Raw genomic sequence first — 20,197 nt, 5'->3', positions numbered from 1 at the left:
TCAATTTTTTTTTAATGCAAAGTGCCTGACCCATGGCTAGCACCACATAAGTGTTAGGTAGTATTAGCATAAAGTGTTCCATAAATATTTATTGAATATATTTGTTCAATAAGCCCTTGTAAGTACCCTTCCATGTTTTGTTTATCATTCATTTGATTCCCAGGGCTCCTGGGGCCTGGATGCCTAAGGGAGCTCAAACTCAGTATGTCCATGACTGAATGATTTCCTTCACCTCATTCTTGCTCCTCCCCAGGCTTCTCTAACTGCCCAGTGGCTCAACCCAGAAATGTGGATGACACCCTGCCTGCCTTTTTCTGCTCTTGTTCTCTCCAACCCCTTACAGTCAACTTATTACCAAGACTTCCTCTAGTAGACTCTCTCCAAAGACGGCCCCCAACCATTCCCCCGACCACCCTGTAAGGGCATGCTGACCTCTCATCAAGAGGTAGAGCTTGAGGCTGGGCACAGTGGCTCACGCCTGTAATCTCAGCACTTTAGGAGGCTGAGGCAGGCAGATCACCTGAGGTTAGGAATTTGAGACCAGCCTGGCCAACATGGTAAAACCCCATCTCTACTGGAAGTACAAAAACTACCCAGGAGTGGTGGCACACGTCAGTGGTCCCAGGTACTTGGGGGACTGAGGCAAAAGAGTCACTTGAACCAGGAGGCGGAGCTTGCAGTGAGTCGAGATTGTACCACTGTACTCCAGCCTGGGCGACAGAGTAAGACTCTGTCTCAAAAACAAAAAAAAGAAGGAGAGATTGGCCAGGTGCAGCAGTTCACACCTGTAATCCCAGCACTTTGGGAGGCTGAAGCAGGAGGAGTGCTTGAGGCCAGGAGTTCTAGCCTGGGAGACACAGTAAGACCTCATATCTACAAAAAGAAAAAGAAAAAAAAAAAGAGAGCTTAAGCTGGGTGAAGCGGCTTGTGCCTCTAATCCCAGCTACTTGGGAGGCTGAGAGAGGATGGCTTGAGCCTGGGAGGCGGAGGTTGCAGTAAGCCGAGATGGCGCCACTGTACTCCAGCCTGGTTGACAGAGCGAGACAGAGTGACACCCTGTAGCCAAAGCATTGGAGTGGCTTGCAGCCCAGACCCTGTGCTTTCCAAAGCCAGATACACTGTCATATCGTTTGGCATCCGGAAAAATGAAAAGACTGCTGTCTGCTGCATAGTTCAAGAGGCCAAAGCAGAAGAAATCCTGGAGAAGGCTCTAGAGGTACGGGAGTATGAGTTGAGAAAAAATAACTTCTCAGATACTGGAAACTTTGATTTTGGGATCCAGCAACACATCAATCTGGGTATCAAATATGATCCAAGTGTGGGTCTCTACGGCCTGGACTTCTGTGTGGTGCTGAGTAGGCCAGGTTTCAGCATCACAGACAAGAAGCGCAGGACAGGCTGCACCATGGCCAAACATAGAACCAGCAAAGAGGAGGCCATGCGCTGGTTCCAGCAGAAGTGTGATGGGATCATGCTTCCTGGCAAATAAATTCCCATTTCTATCCATAAAGCCAATAAAAAGTTTTCAGGGAAATGTAAAATAAAATAAAATAAGAAGTGGGGAGAGAAATAACAACTGCTGGCCAGGTGCGGTGGCTCGTGCCTGTAATCCCAGCACTTTGGGAGGCAAAGGCAGGCTGATCACCTGAGGTCGGGAGTTCGAGACCAGCTTGGCCAACATGGTGAAACCCCATCTCTACTAAAAATACAAAAATTAGCCGGGCATGGTGGCGGGCGCCTGTAATCCCAGGTCCTCAGAAGACTGAGACGGGAGAATGGCTTGAGGCCGGGAGTTCTAGCCTGGGAGACATAGTAAGACCTCATATCTACAAAAAAAAAAAAGAGGTAGAGCTTAAGCTGGGTGAAGCGGCTTGTGCCTCTAATCCCAGCTACTTGGGAGGCTGAGAGAGGATGGCTTCAGCCTGGGAGGCGGAGGTTGCAGTGAGCCGAGAGTACGCCACTGCACTCTAGCCTGGGCGACAGTGAGACCCTGTTTCAAAAAGAAACAACAACAAAACCTAGAAATGTATTTCTCATAGTTTTGGACCCTGGAAGTGTGAGATCACGGTGGCCAGCATCGTTCTGGTGAGGGCCTTCTTCTGGGTTGAATACTGTTGACTTCTCATCGTCCCCTCACATGGTGGAGAGAAGGCAAGAATGTTCTCTGGGGTCCCTTTTCTTTCTTTCTTTTTTTTTTTTTTTGAGATGGAGTCTCACTCTGTCGCCCAGGCTGGAGTACAGTGGCGCGATCTTGGCTCACTGCAAGCTCCGCCTCCCAGGTTCACGCCATTCTCCTGCCTCAGAGTAGCTGGGACTACAGGCGCCCGCCGCCACGCCCAGCTAATTTTTTGTATTTTTAGTAGAGACGGGGTTTCACTGTGTTAGCCAGGATGGTCTCGATCTCCTGACCTCGTGATCCGCCCGTCTTAGCCTCCCAAAGTGCTGGGATTACAGGCGTGAGCCACAGCGCCCGGCCTCTCTGGGGTCCCTTTTCTAAGCACACTCATCCCACTGATGACGGCTCCACTCACACGGCCTGTTTGCTTCCCGAAGGCCCCACCTCCTAATGCCATCACTTCATGGGTGAGGATCTCAACATATGAATTTGGGGAGGACATGAACATTCAGTCCATTGCACTCATCCATTGCGGCTGGGAGTGGAAGATGGTGCAGCTGCTGTGGGAAACAGTTTGGCAGTTCCTCAAAAAGTTAAACATAGAGTTACCATATGACACAGAAATTCCATTCCTAAAGAACTGAAAGCAGGGACTCAAACAGATCCTTGTTCACCAATGCTCATAGCAGCATTATTCCCAAGAGCTGAAAGGTGGAAATAAGCCAAATGTTCATCATCAGATGAATGGATAAACAAATTGTGGTCTAGCCATACAATGGAATATTATTCAGCCATAAAAAGGAATGAAGTGCTGGCGCCTGCTGCAACATGGGTGAACCCTGACAACATCATGCTAAGTGAAAGAAGCCAGACACCAAAGGGCACATATTGTAGATTCCATGTGTCTGAAATGTCCGGAATAGGTAAACCCATAGAGACAGAAAGCAGATTCATGGTTGTCAGCGGCTGGGGGGAGGGAAGATGGGGAGAGATTGCCATATGGGTATGGAGTGATAGGAAAGTGTGAAACTAGGAAGAGGTGGTGGTTGCTCAACATTGTGAATGCACTAAGCTGAGGCTCCCCCCAACCAACAGCCCTAACTGAGCACCCAGCCGGCAGCCAACAACGACTGCCAGCCACGTGGGTGAGGCCACTTGAGATCTTCCAGCCATCCCAGCAGCCCCACGTGATGCAGAACTGCCCTCTCGCCCCACAGAATCATGAGAAGTAAGTGTTGTTGTTTTAAGCCACACAGTTTTGGGGTGATTTATTATGCAGCAAGAGGTAACCAGTTCTACCTGTAAACACTTTACAAAGCCTGTTTCTGTTTCTCTCTATCCCCACCACCCTCATCCAAGTCTCTCTTCTCCCTCCAGGCAGCAGCTTCCTCCCTAGCATCCCTACCTCCAGTCCAGCCACCTGAGGTCTATCCTTCCCTGAAGCCAAAGGGAACCTTCCAGCTCCTGATCTCATTCTCTCAGCCCTCCACTCAGTATCCAAGCCTTCAGTGTGCCCAGCAAGGCCCTGAGGGACCTGTCTCTCCCCATCTCCACAGTCCCAGTCCCCCTCACCCACACCTCTATCCCCTACAACTCACACTTCCTGGAACTCAGCACATCCCTTCCTTAGCAGAAGCAGTTCCCTCTTCCTACAACACTCTTTCCTATCTCCTCTCTCTTCCCCTGGCTCTTTTTCTTTCAGGCCTCAGCTCAGACACCACCAGCTCCAGGAAGCCTTCCCTGACCACCTGGGCTGAGTTAAGCACCTCCTCCAGGCACCCGTTTACACCCTGTTCTTACCAGAGCAGTAGCTGCTCTTGCCTTTTATTTTTATTTTATTTATTTTTTTTGAGATGGAGTTTCATTCTTGTTGCCCAGGCTGGAGTGCAATGGTGCGATCTCAGCTTACTGCAACCTTGTCTCCTGGGTTCCAGCGATTCTCCTGCCTCAGCCTCTTGAGTAGCTGGGATGACAGGCACCTACCACCATGCCTGACTGATCTTTTGTATTTAGTAGAGACAGGGTTTCACCATGTTGGTCGGACTGGTCTTGAACTCCTGACCTCAGGTGATCCACCCACTTCTGCCTCACAAAGTGCTGGGATTACAGGCGTGAACCACTGCTCCCGGCCCACCTTTTTAACAACCTGTCTCTCTCACCACCTAGTGAGCAATATCAGGGCAGGGACAAAGTCCTCTTGTGTTCTCAGAGCCTAGTGCAGGCCTGGCACAGTAGGTACTCAGGGAAACCCAGTAGAAGGGAGGTGGAAATTCTGTAATGCAGGCTGGGGACCTCACATCTCATGAGACTGGGACATGAGTGAGGCAGGGCTGTGGGCTTCCCCGAGCCTCTCTTCTCCCAAGAAGGCCCTGGCCACTTGGGAGGCCTGGAGCAGAGGTCAGAGAGGGACCACTGGGGGCTGAAGCCATAAATGTCCAGGCTGAGGGAGTGGAGCCCTCCTCCAAGTGCCCAATGCCTGGGCAGTAACAAGTGAACGACATGTCTATCTCCCCAGTAGAGTGTCCCAGGCCAGGCACAGTGGCTCACACCTGCAATTCCAGCTTTTGGGAGGCTGAGGAGGCAGATCACCCAAGCTCAGAAGTTTGAAATCGGCCTGGGAAACATGGAAAAACCCCATCTCTACACAAAATATATTAAAAACATATATATTAGCCAGGCATGGTGGTGCATGCCTGTAGTCCCAGCTACTTGGGAGGCTGAGGTGGGAGGATCATCTGAGCCCAGGGAAGTAAAGGCTGCTGTGAGCCATGATCGCACCACTGCACTCCAGTCTAGGTAGCAGAGTGAGATTCTGACTCAAAAAAAAAAAAAAAAGGCCGGGCGCGGTGGCTCAAGCCTGTAATCCCAGCACTTTGGGAGGCCGAGACGGGCGGATCACGAGGTCAGGAGATCGAGACCATCCTGGCTAACACGGTGAAACCCCATCTCTATTAAGAAATACAAAAAACTAGCCGGGCGAGGTGGCGGGAGCCTGTAGTCCCAGCTACTCGGGAGGCTGAGGCCGGAGAATGGCGTAAACCCGGGAGGCGGAGCTTGCAGTGAGCTGAGATCCGGCCACTGCACTCCAGCCTGGGTGACAGAGCGAGACTCCGTCTCAAAAAAAAAAAAAAAAAAAAGTATCCTGGCCAGGTGCAGCGGCTCACGCCTGTAATCCCAACACTTTGGGAGGCTGAGGCAGGCGGATCGCTTGAGGTCAGGAGTTTGAGACCAGCCTGGCCAACATGGTGAAACCCTGTCTCTACTAAAAGTACAAAATTAGCCGGGTGTGGTAGTGCACGCCTGTAATCCCTGCTACTTGGGAGGCTAAGGCAGGAATAATCACTTGAACCCAGGAGGTGGACGTTGCAGTGAGTCAAGATCATGCCACTGTACTCCAGCCTGGGCAACAGAGTGAACAAGACTCCATCTCAAAAAAAAAAAAAAAAAAAAAACTGGTTATGATAATGGTCCCTCGTAGGTTATCATGAGAAATACACGACATAACATGTAAAAATCACTTAGCACAGTTGCTGGCACATGGCAGGCTCCCTGAAATGTTAACTAGGTTTCTTCTTTTCACCCTGTGAGCTACTGTGAGCTGGGCCTTGCACTGTGCCTGGCACACAGTAGGGGCTCAAGCAATGCCTTAGGGATGAATGAATAAGGAATCTGGGCCCAGCATAGTGGCTCACACCTGTAATCCCAACACTTTAGGAGGCCGAGGCGGGAAGATCACTTGAGGCCAGGAGTTCAAGACCAGCCTGGGCAACATAGTGAGACCTCATCTCTACTAAAAGTAGAAATAAAAATTAGCCAGGCATGGTGGCATGCACCGTTAGTCCCAGCTACGTGGGAGGCCAAGATGGGAGGATCGCTTGAGCCCCAGCAGTTCAAGGTTGCAGTGAGCTATGATCATGCCACTGCACCGAAGCCTGCAATACAGATGAAGACTCTGTCTCAACAAAAAAGGGAATCTGGGGAAAACACAGTAACAATCATACTAGTACAAAGAATAATTCACTCAGTCTTTACAACCATTAAAAGAGGTGGGTACTCTCCTTGTGCCCATTTTATAGATGATGAAACTGAGGTCCGAGGGCATGCAGGACATAAGTAGCCGAGGCTGGATTTAACCAGGCAGTCTGAGTCCTCCAACCCTTTAGCCACCGCCCTATACTGCTCTCAGAGCCCCAGGGCCTGCCTTTCCTGTAAGTCTGGCTGCTGCTCACCAAACAGATCAGCTGCATGATCTCAGGCATGTGAACCTCTCTGGGCCTCAGTTTTCCCACCTTCCCAGAGAGGATCACAGGAGCCAGGGCTGAAGGACACTCCCTATTGGTTTAACAATCCAGGCCTTGGCCAGCATCTGGCTGGAGTTGGTGACCCACTGACCAGCTAACTCCAGCTGGGGCAACACATTCCATGGGCTGGACTGTCACAGGCGGGTCACCGCACACTGACAACTGTACTATCCCCTCCACATTGGTGGGGGTCTGGCCTCTGCCTATTTCCAGCCCCCCAGGGTCCTTGAGGGAGGCTGCAGCGGCCACCCCCAGATGTCTATTCCTGTCCCTGGCCTAGCGCCGTGCTGGGGAAGCAGCAGCTATTTTGAGGCCCTTCTCCCTCCAAGTGTGAGCGGTGGGAACGCGCTGGGAACATCCCGAACTGGGAGGCCGCCCGCCCGCCACAGCCTTGCCTTGGATCCGGGCCACACCAGTCCTGTGGCTCTGCCTCTTCTCCTAAGATCAGCTCTGGCAATGTGATCAACTCTGATCACAGCCACTGCCCTGGGATAACCCATGAGAACTGACTCCAACGGGCTTCTGCTGGAGATGCGAGCACAGGGTGGCTGGGCTTTGTCCTTCGGGGGAGGACTAGACCCACTAGCTGGGGGAAGGAACCACTCTGAGCTTGAAACTGGGGACGACAATGTTGAGAACAGTACTATAAAAATACCTGGCCAGGCGCAGTGGCTCTTGCCTGTAATCCCAGCACTTTGGGAAGCCAAAGTGGGAGGATTACTTGAGCCCAGGCCTTTGAGACCAGCCTGGGCAACATAGCGAGACCCTGTCTCTATTACAATTTAATGTATATTTTTAAAAAATACCTGACATCTCTTGAGTGCTCACGATTAAACAGGCCTTGTTCTAAGCATGTGACATGACGGTAAACTGTTTAATCCTCACAGAAGGGAAACAAGTTCAGAGAGGGAAAGTGACTTGCCCAAGGACACACAGCCAGTAATGGCTGAATCAAGACTTGAATCCAGGTCAGCTGGCTCCAGTTCATGCTTTAAATCACTTTTCTCCCCTCTGAACCCTCCAAGCCCAGGGGCTAATATGAATTAGGAGAAAGAGCACTGGCTTGAAGAGTCAGTCCCTCTTTGTAATTGGGCCAGCCAGACTACCTCCGTGAGCTCAGCTCTCTCATCTATGAGATGGGGATAATGATAGTACCCACTTCCAGCGCTAAGGTAAGGACTGGTGTTAACATACCTTGGGGACTGGGGCTCAGTAAGTTCTTTTCACTTATTTTTTTTTTTGAGACAAAGCCTCATTCTGTCACCCAGGCTGGAGTACAGTGGTGCAATCACGGCTCACTGCAGCCTTAACCTCCTGGGCTCACGCAATCCTCCCACCTCAGACTCCCAAATAGCTGGGACTACAGCCACGTGCCACCATGCCTGGCTAATTTTTATTTTTTTGTAGAGATGGGGGGTCTCACTTTGTTGCCCAGGCTGGTCTTAAACTCCTGGGCTCAAGCAATCCTCCTGCCTCAGCCTCTCAAAGTGCTGGAATTATAGGCATGAGCCACTGTGCCTGGCCAGTAACTTCTTTAAATTATCAAACTAACATATGCACATGTCCGTTTGTCTTTTCAGGATACTACAACAAAAATACCACAGACTGGTTGGCTTAAACAACACATATTTATTGCTTTTATTGCTCACAGTTCTGGAGGCCGGGAAGTCCAAGATTAAGGTGCCAGGAGATTCTGTGTCCTCATGTGGCAGGAGAGGGAAAGAGCACTCTCTGGGGTCCCCCTCTTTTTTTTTTTTTTTTTTTTTTTGGAGACACGACCTTGCTCTGTCACCCAGGCTGCAGTGCAGCGGTGTGATCTCAGCTCACTGCAACCTCTGCCTCCCAGGCTGAAGCTCAAGTGATTCTCCCGCCTCAGCCTCCCGAGTAGCTGGGATTACAGGCATGCACCACCACACCCAGCTAATTTTTGTATTTTTAGGAGAGACAGGGTTTCACCATGTTGCCCAGGCTGGTCTTAAAATCCTAGAATCAAGTGATCCACCCACCTCGGCCTCCCAAAGTGCTGGGATTACAGGCATGGGCCACAGTCCCCAGCCTGGGGTCCCTTTTATAAGGGCACTAATACTATTCTTGAGGGGTCAACTCTTATGACCTAATCACCTCCCAAAGTCCCCACCTCCTAATACCATCATCTTAAAGGTTAGGATTTCAGCATATGAATTTGGGGGAACATAAACATTCAGCACACAAACATATGGCAAAATAAAATGGAATAAAAGAGGACATGGTAGAAACTAAGGCCCTCCTACTTCACACCTGAATTCCTCTCCCCAGAGGTAACCACCATCAACAGCTTCTTGGGTCACCCTTTGGAAATTTTCCATGCAAATTAAGGCAGAGAAGTCATACAGGACAGTGATTAAGAACATGGACTGCCTGTTCCAAATTCTGGCCCTGCTGTGGACAAGCCACATGAAGTTTAGGCCACCAGTTTGTTTTTCCTGAGCCTCAGTTTCCTCATCTGTAAAATGGGGTTAATAAAACTAAGTATCTACTTCATAGGGTAGTTGTGAGGATTAAATGAGTCAATCTAGGCAGTGTTTATTTGTTTATTTATTTATTTATTTTTTGAGACAGAGTCTCGCTGTGTCGCCCAGGCTGGAGTGCAGTGGCGCGATCTCGGCTCACTGCAAGCCCCACCTCCCGGGTTCACACCATTCTCCTGCCTCAGCCTCCGAGTAGCTGGGACTACAGGCGCCCGCCACCACGCCTGGCTAGTTTTTTGTATTTTTAGTAGAGACGGGGTTTCACCATGTTAGCCAGGATAGTCTCGATCTCCTGACCTCGTGATCCAGCCGCCTCGGCCTCCCAAAGTGCTGGGATTACAGGCTTGAGCCACCGCGCCTGGCTTTTTTTTTTTTTTTTTTTGAGACAGATTTTTGCTCTGTTGCTCAGGCTGGAGTGCAGTGGCACAGTCTCGGCTCACTGCAACCTCTGCCTCCTGGGTTCAAGCGATCCTCCTGCCTCAGCCTCCCCAGTAGCTGGGATTACAGGCAACTGCCACCATGCTCAGCTAATTTTTTGTATTTTTAGTAGGGACAGGGTTTCACCATGTTGGCCAGGCTGGTCTCAAACTCCTGACCTCAAGTGATTCGCCCACCTCGGCCTCCCAAAGTGCTGGGATTACAGACGTGAGCCACTGCGCCCAGCCTAGGCAGTGTTTAGAATGAACATTCCCTGGCCCATAGCTGTCCGATAAATACACACATACAGTGGACCCTTTCTGGTAAACACTGAGGTGGCCTTTTGCTATAACCAACGATGCTGCAAGCAAGACACATCCTCATTCACCTGTCATTTGGCACAAGTGCGAGAATCTCAGTGGGAGAAATTGTTGGTGGAGAAATTGCTGGGTCAAACCGTAGTGCCCTTGTAATTTCAATTAATTTTTGGATGAGCGAATTCTCACAGCAGGCAGAGACAGGGAAAGAGGTCCACGGGGCAGCGAGGACAAAGGAGGAGCAAGATGCAATGTTTTGTCTGAAGTCCAGGGAGGGCTGCATCTGTTCCAGCAACCGGGAGGATGCGGCAGCTCCCCAAGCCCCTGGCTAAGCAGATGGAGGGTTTAATTTAATCTAGATTGTCCCCATAAGGGTTTTACAGAAAACTGGTAAAGATACGAGGAGCAGGAGCCTCTAATGAGCAGTGGCTGCTTAATAAAATGCCGGAGCAGATACAGGTTCCCTTTGCCACCATCCACAACAGCAGCGTCTGGGCTCTGATAGAAACCCCTTGGATGCCAAAGTCACCTCAGAATGGTACCCTAGTTGGGCTCTCCTTGCTCAGCATCCTTCTAGGTCCCAGAATACAGAGTAGAAAGCAAGGGGTTAAGAGTATGGGTTTTAGAGTAAGACAGATGTTCACCTAAATTTACTGTGTCAACTTGGGCAAGCCATTTTCCTCCCTGTGTCTCACAGGATAATGGGACCTACCTTCATGAGGCTGATGTGAGGACTCAATCAATCAAACACAGAAAGGACAGTGGCCGGCATCCAGTGAGAGCCCAATTAATGATCACCCAGGAGACACGGATGGAGAATAAAGACAGTTATCCTGGCTGGGCGCGGTGGCTCACGCCTGTAATCTCAGCACTTTGGGAGGCCGAGGCGGGCAGATCACGAGGTCAGAAGATTGAGACCATCCTGGCTAACACGGTGAAACCCCGTCTCTACTAAAAATACCAAAAACTAGCCAGGCGTGGTGGCGGGCGCCTGTAGTCCCAGCTACTCGGGAGGCTGAGGCAGGAGAATGGCGTGAACCCGGGAGGCGGAGCTTGCAGTGAGCAGAGATCGCGCCACTGCACTCCAGCCTGGGGGACAGTGCAAGACTCCGTCTCACGGGCGAATCACGAGGTCAGGAGATCGAGACCATCCTGGCTAACACGGTGAAACCCCGTCTCTACTAAAAAATACAAAAAAAAAAAAAAAAAAAAAAAAAAAAAAAAAAAAACTAGCCGGGCGAGGTGGCGGGCGCCTGTAGTCCCAGCTACTTGAGAGGCTGAGGCAGGAGAATGGCGTGAACCCGGGAGGCGGAGCTTGCAGTGAGCTGAGATCCGGCCACTGCACTCCAGCCTGGGCGACAGAGCAAGACTCCGTCTCAAAAAAAAAAAAAAAAAAAAAAAAAAAAAAAGACTCCGTCTCAAAAAAAAAAAAAAAAAAAGAATCTGAGAAGTCCCAGGACAACTGTAACAACACTAACAGTAATGACAACAGCGACCACCCCCATTGATCCAGGGGTACCTGACTCAGCTAAGGGCACAGGCTGGGATCAGACAGACGTGGATTGCGCTCTATTGTGCACCTGGGTGAGCTCACCTCTCAGAGCCTCATCGGCTTCCTCACCCGTGAGACCGGGAGGATGATGCCTCCGCGGCCCGGCTCGGGAGAGAACCGAGGAGGGGCTGGGGTGTGAGCCCCCGCCGCTGCCCCTTCGCGGCCAGCATTCCGGGGGCGGGCACGGCCGGGGCACACCCCTGTCGCCGTCCAGCGCATCTCCGGGCCCAGGGGGTGGCGGCTGCTCCTCCTCGACGCCTCCGCGGGCATATTCCCCCGCGGCCTCCCGCGCCGCGCAGCGGGGACCCGGGTGATTGCAAACAGCCGCCGGCCTCATTAGGAGACTTGTAATTAGCGGCTGGCGCAGCCCAAGCCGGCGCGGGCTAATTACCGCGGGGAGCCCGCCCGCCCGGCCACCACAGGCGTCTGCACCGTCCGAGGCCAGAAGGGGCCGGGCCTGGTCCAAGACTGGGAGGCCGCGGGCCGCGCCAATGTGCTTCCTCCCGGGGCTGTGCCTGTGGGGGAGAAGTAAATCATTTGTTCAAAACAGCGTTTACTTCCCGGGGGCGGTGGCGCACGCCTGTAATCCCAACACTTTGGGAGGCGGAAGCGGGAGGATCACTTGAGGTCAGGAGTTTGAGACCAGCCTGGCCAACATGGTGAAACCCCGTCTCTACTAAAAATACAAAATTAGCCAGGCGTCGTGGCCGGCACCTGTAATCCCAGCTACTCAGGAGGCTGAGGCAGAAGAATCGCTTGAACCCGGGAGGTAGTGGTTGCAGTGAGCCGAGATGGCGTCACTGCACTCCAGCCTGGGCGACAGGCTGAGACTCAGTCTCAAAAAAAAAACAAAAACAAAAAAAAGGCTTACTATGCACTCCCTGAGCCAGGCATTTTGTCCACGTGACCCCGCTTAAATTTCATATCCACCCACGAGGGAGGAACCATTGTTATCCCATTGCACAGATGAGGAAACTAAGATCTGAGGCATGAATTAACCGTCCCGACAGCACCTGGCCGGGCCAGTAAATGACGGAGTGGTGAACAGAACCTCCATCTGTCGTCTCTCCATCTTATTACGCTAAATGGACGAGTGAAACCCTGCACAGGAGAGCACCAGCCGTGTTGACCAGAACAAGGACTCTGGAGTCAGCCGGCTTTGGGTTCGAATTCTGATCCTGCTCGTAACTGGATAGGACGCTTTGGTCTGAGCCCCAACTGCATCTATAAAATGGGCGAAGCATTGCCGCTGAAATGAAGGCTGGGAAGTGTTAGCAGTGAAATTTCCGTGAGGGGTGGAGCGCTCAGGGGTTGGGGGTGTGTTGCTCTCTCCGCGCACTGCGAGCCTCTGGCGCCCCCTGTTGGCCAAATGAGGATGCCGCAGACACTTTCTGGAGAAAGGTTGTCCTTGGGTGGGGAGTGCCGTCGTTATCACTGGTCCCTGGGTAGAGCCACGGCGTTCCCTCTTCCTATTCTTCTCTTCCCTACCTTTCCCCACATCCCTCCTTTAAGGTGGCCAAGAAGAGTGGGAGATGGGAAAATTCAGAACTCATTCCAGATCTTGCAAAAATCAGTTGTGAAAGCTGCCTCCATTACAGACCTCACAGGACCAGCCAAGGCTAAGACATTTCTACAAATAATCAGGGATGGGCATAAAGACTAAGCTACAAAGCCATACATCAAAGTACTGGGCATAACAAGAAAACCTGGAAATAATGTAAACGTCTACCAGGAGATACTGACCAACTTCACAGTGGTACGTCCAAACAATGCATTACTGCACAGCTGAAAAAACAGTATCGTAGCTGAACAGTTGACATGAAAATATAGCGAAACAGCCAGGCGTGGTGGCTCACGCCTATAATCCCAAAATCCCAGCACTTTGGGAGGCCAAGGTGGGTGGATTACCTGAGGTCAGGAGTTCGAGACCAGCCTGGCCAACATGGTGAACCCCTATCCCTACTAAAAATACAAAAATTAGCCGGTTGTGGTGGCACGCGCCTGCAGTCCCAGCTACTTGGGAAACTGAGGCAGGAGAATCGCCTGAACCCGGGAGGCGGAGGTTGCAGTGAACTGAGATCGCGCCCCTGCACTCCAGCTTGGGCAATAGAGACTCCGTCTCGAAAGTAAATAAATAAATACAAAAATTAGCTGGTCGTGGTGGCGGGTGCCTGTAACCCCAGCTACTCGGGAGGCTGAGGCAGGAGAATCGCTTGAACTCAGGAGACGGAGGTTGCAGCGAGCCGAAATCGTGCCATTTCACTCCAGCCTGGGCAACAAGAGCAAGACTCTGTCTTAAAAACAAAAAAAGAAAAAAGAAAATAGAGCCAAACAACAGGAATCAATCTTACAATCATGTTGAGCAAAAGAAGGCAAACACAAAAGAAAACATGCTGGAGGACATTTATATAAAATTTAAGAACAGGCAAAACTAATCTAGCAGGGTAGAAATGGTAATAGTGACAGTAAGGGATTTGACTGGAAGAGGGATCAGGGAACCTTCTGGGATACTGGAAGTGCTCTTTAATCTTGGAGGTGGTTATAGAAGTCTACCCATATGTAAAAATTCATTGAGATGTACACTTAAGAATATGTATTTTGGCCGGGCGCGGTGGCTCAAGCCTGTAATCCCAGCACTTTGGGAGGCCGAGACGGGCGGATCACGAGGTCAGGAGATCGAGACCATCCTGGCTAACACAGTGAAACCCCGTCTCTACTAAAAATACAAAAACTTAGCCGGGCGAGGTGGCAGGCGCCTGTAGTCCCAGCTACTCGGGAGGCTGAGGCAGGAGAATGGCGTAAACCCGGGAGGCGGAGCTTGCAGTGAGCTGAGATCCGGCCACTGCACTCCAGCCTGGGTGACAGAGCGAGACTCCGTCTCAAAAAAAAAAAAAAAAAGAATATGTATTTTATGTAATACCACATAAGACTTTTTTAAAAAAATACTTAAAAAGAAAATAAAAGAAAAAACATAATTTAACAGAGGGCATAGTTCTCAAACTGTTTTCTCTGTCTCAGGACCCCTTTACACACGTTACTGAGGATCCCCAAGAGCTTTTAGTTTTGTGGGTTATATTTACTATGGACATTAAAGTTGAGAAATGTTTTTAAAAAATACACAATTCCATTAGCTGTTAGAGCAGTGATGTCATCACGTCAAGCAGCCTCTGGAAAACTTGACTGTTCACTCTGAGAGAATGAAAAAGACAAGTAACATCTTAGTATTATTATGAAAGTAATTTTGGCTTCGGGGACTCCTAAACCGAGTGAGTTTAGGAAATCTCAGGGGTCCCCAGACGACACTTTGAGAACCGCTGGCCCAGGGGGAAAATGACAGAAGAAAACACACTACACGACAACAGTTATTCTCTCTCAGTGCTGGGATTATAATTTATTTGCTTCTTTGTGCTTTTCTGTTAAAAAAAAAAAAAAAAAAAAAAAAAAGGAAAGGAAAACAGAAATGGAAAATACAATGACCACGTATTGTTTCTGCGAACAAAAAATGAGACAGCACACTCGCCTCCCTAAGATTGTTGAAAGGCCCAAACAGCAATAGCACATTTAGCTGCATGGAAGAATTAAACTGAGCTCAAACCTGAAAATAAGAGTCCGATTTCCCGTTTGTCAATCCCTGGGCTGTGAAGTGCAGGGTCTTGCCCTCAAAAGCTCCACGGTTCACCTTGGGGAGAGAATGTACTCGCATACATACCTGTGCTGCAAGGTTCCCAGGGCCCCAAGGGCAGCGGTTGCATCCTACACAGTATTGTAAACTCCGGTGTGCAGCAAAACCACCCATCGCAGCTGCAAGCCGCTCCAAACCGCTCCCAGCCGCTCCAAGCCGAAGTTCAGCCCTCAAACTAGTCAGAGACCCTCCGCAGGACGCATGCGCGCTTACAAACGCAGAGTTAGGTGGGGCTTGAGGGAGACTGACACAGAGTTCGGCCTCTCAACTTTCTAGCTCCGCCCGCATGTCCTGTCTCCTTCTCTGAATGGCTGAAAGGCTGCGGAAGTAAGCTTCCCACGGGCCGCGGACGGAACCCACATCCGGTTTGCACAGCGGTCCCGACGGCGCGGAGGCAGCTATGGTGCGGTTCAAGCACAGGTAAGCATTCCCTTCCAGACCCACCCAGCGCCTTGCCAGGTCCCCGCGGCGCCGCTAGCGCCCACCTTCCTCTCGTCTGCCGCAGGTACCTGCTCTGCGAATTGGTGTCTGACGACCCCCGCTGCCGCCTAAGCCTCGATGACCGAGTTCTGAGCAGCCTCGTACGGGACACTATCGCCAGGGTGCACGGGACTTTCGGCGCAGCCGCCTGCTCCATCGGCTTCGCGGGTGCGAGAGCGTTGGGGGAAGAGGGGAACCCGGGAGGATGGCGGGACGTGGAGGGGGCAGGCGCCGGAGGAAGAAAGAAGGGGCACGAGTGGCCAAGCCCGTGCATCGTTTTTTGTAAGGTATCTCTTTAAGCGCCGGGGACCGCAAGCGAGAGATCCACACGAGTCCGAAATTAGCAGAGAGCTAAAAGGAGGGGCCCGAAGGCAGTGGGTCTTTGAGCTAGAGGCCTCTTTTTGCCTGCTTGACAGGTAATTTCTGTAATTGGTTGTGATTGAATTTGATAGGATAGAGAATTAAATGAGGGAAGCTGTGTCTAGTTCCTAGTAAGAGCTATTATGACCGATTACATTAACATCACATGGAAAAAAATTGTCGAAAGTATCCTTGGGAATGCCCTTAGTTGGTAAAGTACAGAACACATGATCGTCAATATATGTGAATACAGGATGAGCCGGGACAAAGAGGGGCCCGGGGCCCTTCTTCCACACCATTTATATTAGTTCCCCCTTTTACCTTGCTTGAGGATTGACTTCTGGAGAGTTAAATGCAGATAGGCTTAACTCATCCTTAAGTCAGGTGAGACTCAGCTGACTGCTACAAGAATTACAGAGCCCAACTGCAGTAAAACAGCCTATTTTTCAGGCGAGGGTTTTTCCTAAATTAAAATGGATCGCCTCCTACCTGCTCCTATTTATTGAATTAACTAGTGAATTAGAAAGCATTTTAAATCCTAAATTCATTCACCAGTTCTGAGTGGTGTGCAACACAGTGGGTGTTTTGGCTTTTCTCTTTTACTCGCTGATAGATCCTACGTGCCACTTGTGCTCTGTTACTCTAAAGTTTTTTTTTTTTTTTTTTTTTTTGAGACACAGTCTTCTGTTGCCCAGGCTGCTGGAGTGCAGCAGGGAGATCACAGGTCACTGCTGCCCCCACCTCCTGGGTTCAGGCGATTCTCATGACTCAGTCTCCTGAGTGGCTGGAATTACATGCATGCACCACCACGCCCGGCTAATTTTTGTATTTTTAGTAGAGACGGGTTTTCATCATGTTGGCCAGGCTGGCCTCGAACTCCTGACGTAAAGTGATCTGCCCGCCTCAGCCTCCCAAAGTGCTGGGATTACAGGTGTGAGCCACCACACACAGCAAAATTTTCCGAAATGATTTTTTTTTTTCCCTGTTGTAGTTCGATACCTCAATGCCTATACTGGAATAGTGCTACTTCGATGCAGAAAAGAGTTCTATCAGCTTGTGTGGTCAGCTCTTCCCTTCATCACATACCTGGAGAACAAAGGACACCGTTACCCATGCTTTTTCAACACGTTACATGTGGGAGGTAGGAGTGACGTGATATGGCTACTGATTTTCAATAGGTGACATGTTCAGAGTTCAGTCTAGACTGGTGGGTGGGTCTTCCTGCTGTCCCGCTAACAGGACACTTCCCCTACCTCTGAAAGTAAGGTCGAGACCTTTCACAAGCTGTTGACCGCAGTAACTCACATGCCAGGTACAATAAGAACATGTCAGAAGTTCCTAATTCAGTACAACAGGAGACAGCTGTTGATCTTGTTGCAGAACTGCACTGATGAAGGTAAGCAATACTAGCCCAGTGCCCGCTGAGCAGTGACTGACCTCGAGCTGAAGAAATCACTCCCAAAGACATCTTTCATCCCTATCTGCCTTCTCCAGGAGAGCGGGAAGCTATCCAGAAGTCTGTGACAAGAAGCTGCTTACTAGAGGAGGAGGAAGAGTCAGGTGAGGAGGCTGCAGAAGCAATGGAGTGACCCTCTGCTCACCACACAGCAGGCTACACTGCTCAGGCTTCAGGCCCACTTGTTGAACAGAACAATCTGGGTAGCAACAGCATCTTCTACAGTTTTCCAAGCTGGATAGCTGCCAACCAGTGGACATGTTACCCACTTGAAATAGAGTACTCAGTTAAACTGAAGTTGCCTTTACCTAGCATTCCCTGGTTAAGTGTTGCAGGTTGTGAACTCTGTAGACATCTTTATTGCTTGGCTAAGAGTAGATTTAATAAATGTATTTGGTTTCCGTGGCATTTAGTATACTTATATTACAAAAAGGGCTTATGGAGTCCATGCTTGGCCAAGTCTCTGTTCTCTATCCCTAGCCTTGGTGGGAAGAGTGACTCCCTGTGTGGTACTAAACTTTTTTATTGAGACAGTCTCACTCTGTCACCCAGGCTGGAGTGTACTGGCCCAATCTCCGCTCACTGCAACCTCCACCTCCCGGGTTCAAGCAATTCTCCCACCTCAGCCTTCCAAGTAGCTGGGATTACAGACGTGCACCACCACACCTGGCTAATTTTTGTATTTTTAGTAGAGACAGGGTTTTGCCATGTTGGCCAGGCTGCTGTTGAACTCCTGGCCTCAAGTGATCGGCCTGCCTTGGCCTCCCAAAGTGCTGGGATTAAAGGCGTGAGCCACTGTGCCTGGCCTAAATTTTCAATACTTAGCCTTCTACCTGAAGCTGTGTACCCCCGGCCCCAAGATGGGCCCTAAGCAAGACAAGTCATTTGGAATAGAAATACTAGCTGAGACACAGCAAATGAACTGGCAGAGATCTATAGTCCGTCTCAGTACTGAACCACAGGGTCTTATAGATACCAGATTCCTTGCCAACAGTTAATCAGGTAACTGCAAAAATGCAACTTTGGGCCGGGCGCGGTGGCTCATGCCTGTAATCCCAGCACTTTGGGAGGCTGAGGCGGGCGGATCACGAGGTCAGGAGATCAAGACCATCCTGCCTAACACGGTGACACCCTGTCTCCACTACAAACACAAAAAATTAGCCGGGCATGGTGGCAGGTGCCTGTAATCCCAGCTACTCAGGAGGCTGAGGCAGGAGAATGGCATGAACCCAGGAGGCGGAGCTTGCAGTGAGCTGAGATTGCGCCACTGCACTCCAGCCTGGGTGACACAGGGAGACTCCATCTCAAACAAAAAATGCAACTTTTGCAGTTGGGGTTGCGGGGGCTGGCCTCACCTGACATCATTATTGCATGGTCATGTAGCAGCTGCCCACTTAAGAAACTTAAGGTAGTTTTTTGTAGTTCTACTCTTCCTTATTTAAGCGCCTTACCCTGAAGACAAGTCAGACTGCCATACTCACAGAAAGTAGGAACGGCAAGAGACTTATGATCCAGATTTGGTGTACTACCTACCGACATTTCTGGGATCTGTTTTCTCCGTAATACAATGGATGAGACTGAAAGTACCATACACATTTAACAGAAATACTGGTGATTTTGGCTTCAACATGCCCCCTCATCTTGAGACCAGAACACCCTCATCCATCCAGGAAATTTCCTGATAGGATTTCTTTTAAAATGGCAGGTTAAAGCTAAGCTCAGCTCTAGAACCATTTAAACCTGACACCAGAAAAGACAGCCCACAATATCACAGTAGCTGTCACGTTAACCTATTCAAGAAATAACTTGTCTAGCTCACCTGTAATGAACTTAACAAAAAGCTCACATTGCTTGTGCAGGTGATTTATTGTGACTATTTGCCTTCGCATTCTAACACACCTAGAGGTCACTTTATTAAGCAGAAAAAGAATTTACATCAAATTCAGCTCAAACCAAGGCATAAGAAGACTGCTCTAGATTAGAGGGAGATGGTGGCAATGCTACCACTTCAGATGGCCCTGCTCTGCTGCAGCTGTACCACACTCCTGTTCCTATGACTCAAGCCAGTCACCTAAAACAAGCTCGATCTTAGGGGTAGCAGGTCTCAGGGCTTCATGAGTTACAGCTTTCCTTACCAACGCAAGCCATGCCCAAGAAAAGGCAAAACCCTCCTTTCACACATGCAAGTGCCAGGGACAGCCTACTCCATTAAGCTGGTACCACAGCCTGGCCATGTGTCAGAAGAAAAATAAACTGCAATACAAACTGGGTGTCCTAAATCCATTTTATTCCCACCCATTTCTTTAACAAGAAGAACTAAATAGGTAGTAAAGATTCAGCTGTTTTTTAAAAGACAGAGGTGTGCTGAGCCCAGGAAGGCCTGACATGATGCTACAGCAGAGCAGTGTGTGCACCATTCCGGGATGGACTGCTCTAATGCATCTCGAAGGGATTCAGTCTTATTTTGGGTTGAGAAAAATTAATTACACATGGGTCAAAAAGACTAAGCTGGCAATGAACTAAAAACCGTGGCAGGAAGAGATCTCTTGTGTCAATACTTTATTTTGGTGTAAAGACAGGAAGCTGGAAAATACACTGTATTTAAAATTTTCTTGGTTCCCCCTCACATTGTGGAAACACCCTCCCCCCAGAGCTAATCCGTTCAAACTCAAATACTTAAAAATTACAGCAGCCAAACAAAAGCATGGGGGTAAAAAACAAAAACCAAAAACCAGATGGAGAAGGTAGCCTGGGCCAGTAGTGTCACTTGGTGTGGACGACTGAGGTGCTGAACAGGAGCTTCTGTTTCTGTTTTTTTCTTTTCTTTCCTCCTTTCTCTTCTAAAGGGAGACACAGAAAGAGAGCTTAACTTAAAATGCCATCCCTTGTCCCTTGGCCAGTTTTTATGACTGAAAGTCACACAGTGGGAGCTAAGAGTGGAGGCTCTGGAATTAGACTGCCTAGATTCCAATACTAGTCTTGGTATAACTAAGTGGGTGTCTTTGGGCA

At 49.9% G+C, this 20,197-nt stretch overlaps 3 protein-coding genes across 23 annotated transcripts in view; 1 reads left to right on the top strand and 2 right to left on the bottom strand.

The window, feature by feature from the left end:
* CABP1 (calcium binding protein 1) overlaps window positions 1–15,091 on the bottom strand; it is an 87,006-nt gene extending 71,915 nt beyond the window's left edge. For both annotated transcript variants that reach the window (XM_065524890.1, XM_074008062.1), the window contains exon 1: window positions 14,920–15,091. In XM_065524890.1, coding sequence (XP_065380962.1) covers window positions 14,920–15,006 — 87 coding nt within the window. In that variant the 5' untranslated portion in view covers window positions 15,007–15,091. The remainder of the gene's footprint in view (window positions 1–14,919) is intronic.
* Window positions 15,092–15,252: 161 nt separating this feature from the next.
* On the top strand, window positions 15,253–17,596 carry POP5 (POP5 homolog, ribonuclease P/MRP subunit). Of its 15 annotated transcripts, none has more exons than XM_074008067.1 (5): window positions 15,253–15,312; window positions 15,398–15,659; window positions 16,724–16,873; window positions 16,995–17,128; window positions 17,227–17,596. In XM_074008067.1, the coding sequence occupies exons 3-5, from the start codon at window positions 16,764–16,766 to the stop codon at window positions 17,319–17,321; spliced, it is 339 nt and encodes a 112-aa protein (XP_073864168.1). In that variant the 5' UTR covers window positions 15,253–15,312; window positions 15,398–15,659; window positions 16,724–16,763; the 3' UTR covers window positions 17,322–17,596. The 15 variants fall into 14 exon arrangements, 9 of the variants coding, with proteins under 9 accessions (XP_005572464.1, XP_073864166.1, XP_073864168.1 ...); XR_012420763.1 differs by having other exon boundaries at window positions 15,398–15,540; XR_012420764.1 differs by having other exon boundaries at window positions 17,045–17,128.
* Window positions 17,597–19,734: 2,138 nt separating this feature from the next.
* The window catches only part of RNF10 (ring finger protein 10), a 46,357-nt gene continuing 45,894 nt past the window's right edge, over window positions 19,735–20,197 (bottom strand). For all 6 annotated transcript variants that reach the window (XR_012420761.1, XR_010579623.2, XM_015431640.4 and 3 more), the window contains one exon: window positions 19,735–20,028. Coding sequence is in view for 4 of the 6 variants with exons in the window: in XM_015431640.4 (XP_015287126.1) it covers window positions 19,952–20,028 (77 nt within the window). In the remaining 2 variants the exon portion in view is untranslated. The remainder of the gene's footprint in view (window positions 20,029–20,197) is intronic.

The sequence above is a fragment of the Macaca fascicularis genome, chromosome 11 (assembly GCF_037993035.2).
Source record: "Macaca fascicularis isolate 582-1 chromosome 11, T2T-MFA8v1.1".
NCBI lineage: Eukaryota > Metazoa > Chordata > Mammalia > Primates > Cercopithecidae > Macaca > Macaca fascicularis.
Note: the sequence above shows the minus strand (reverse complement) of the source record. Positions and strands in the feature narration are given on the sequence as shown.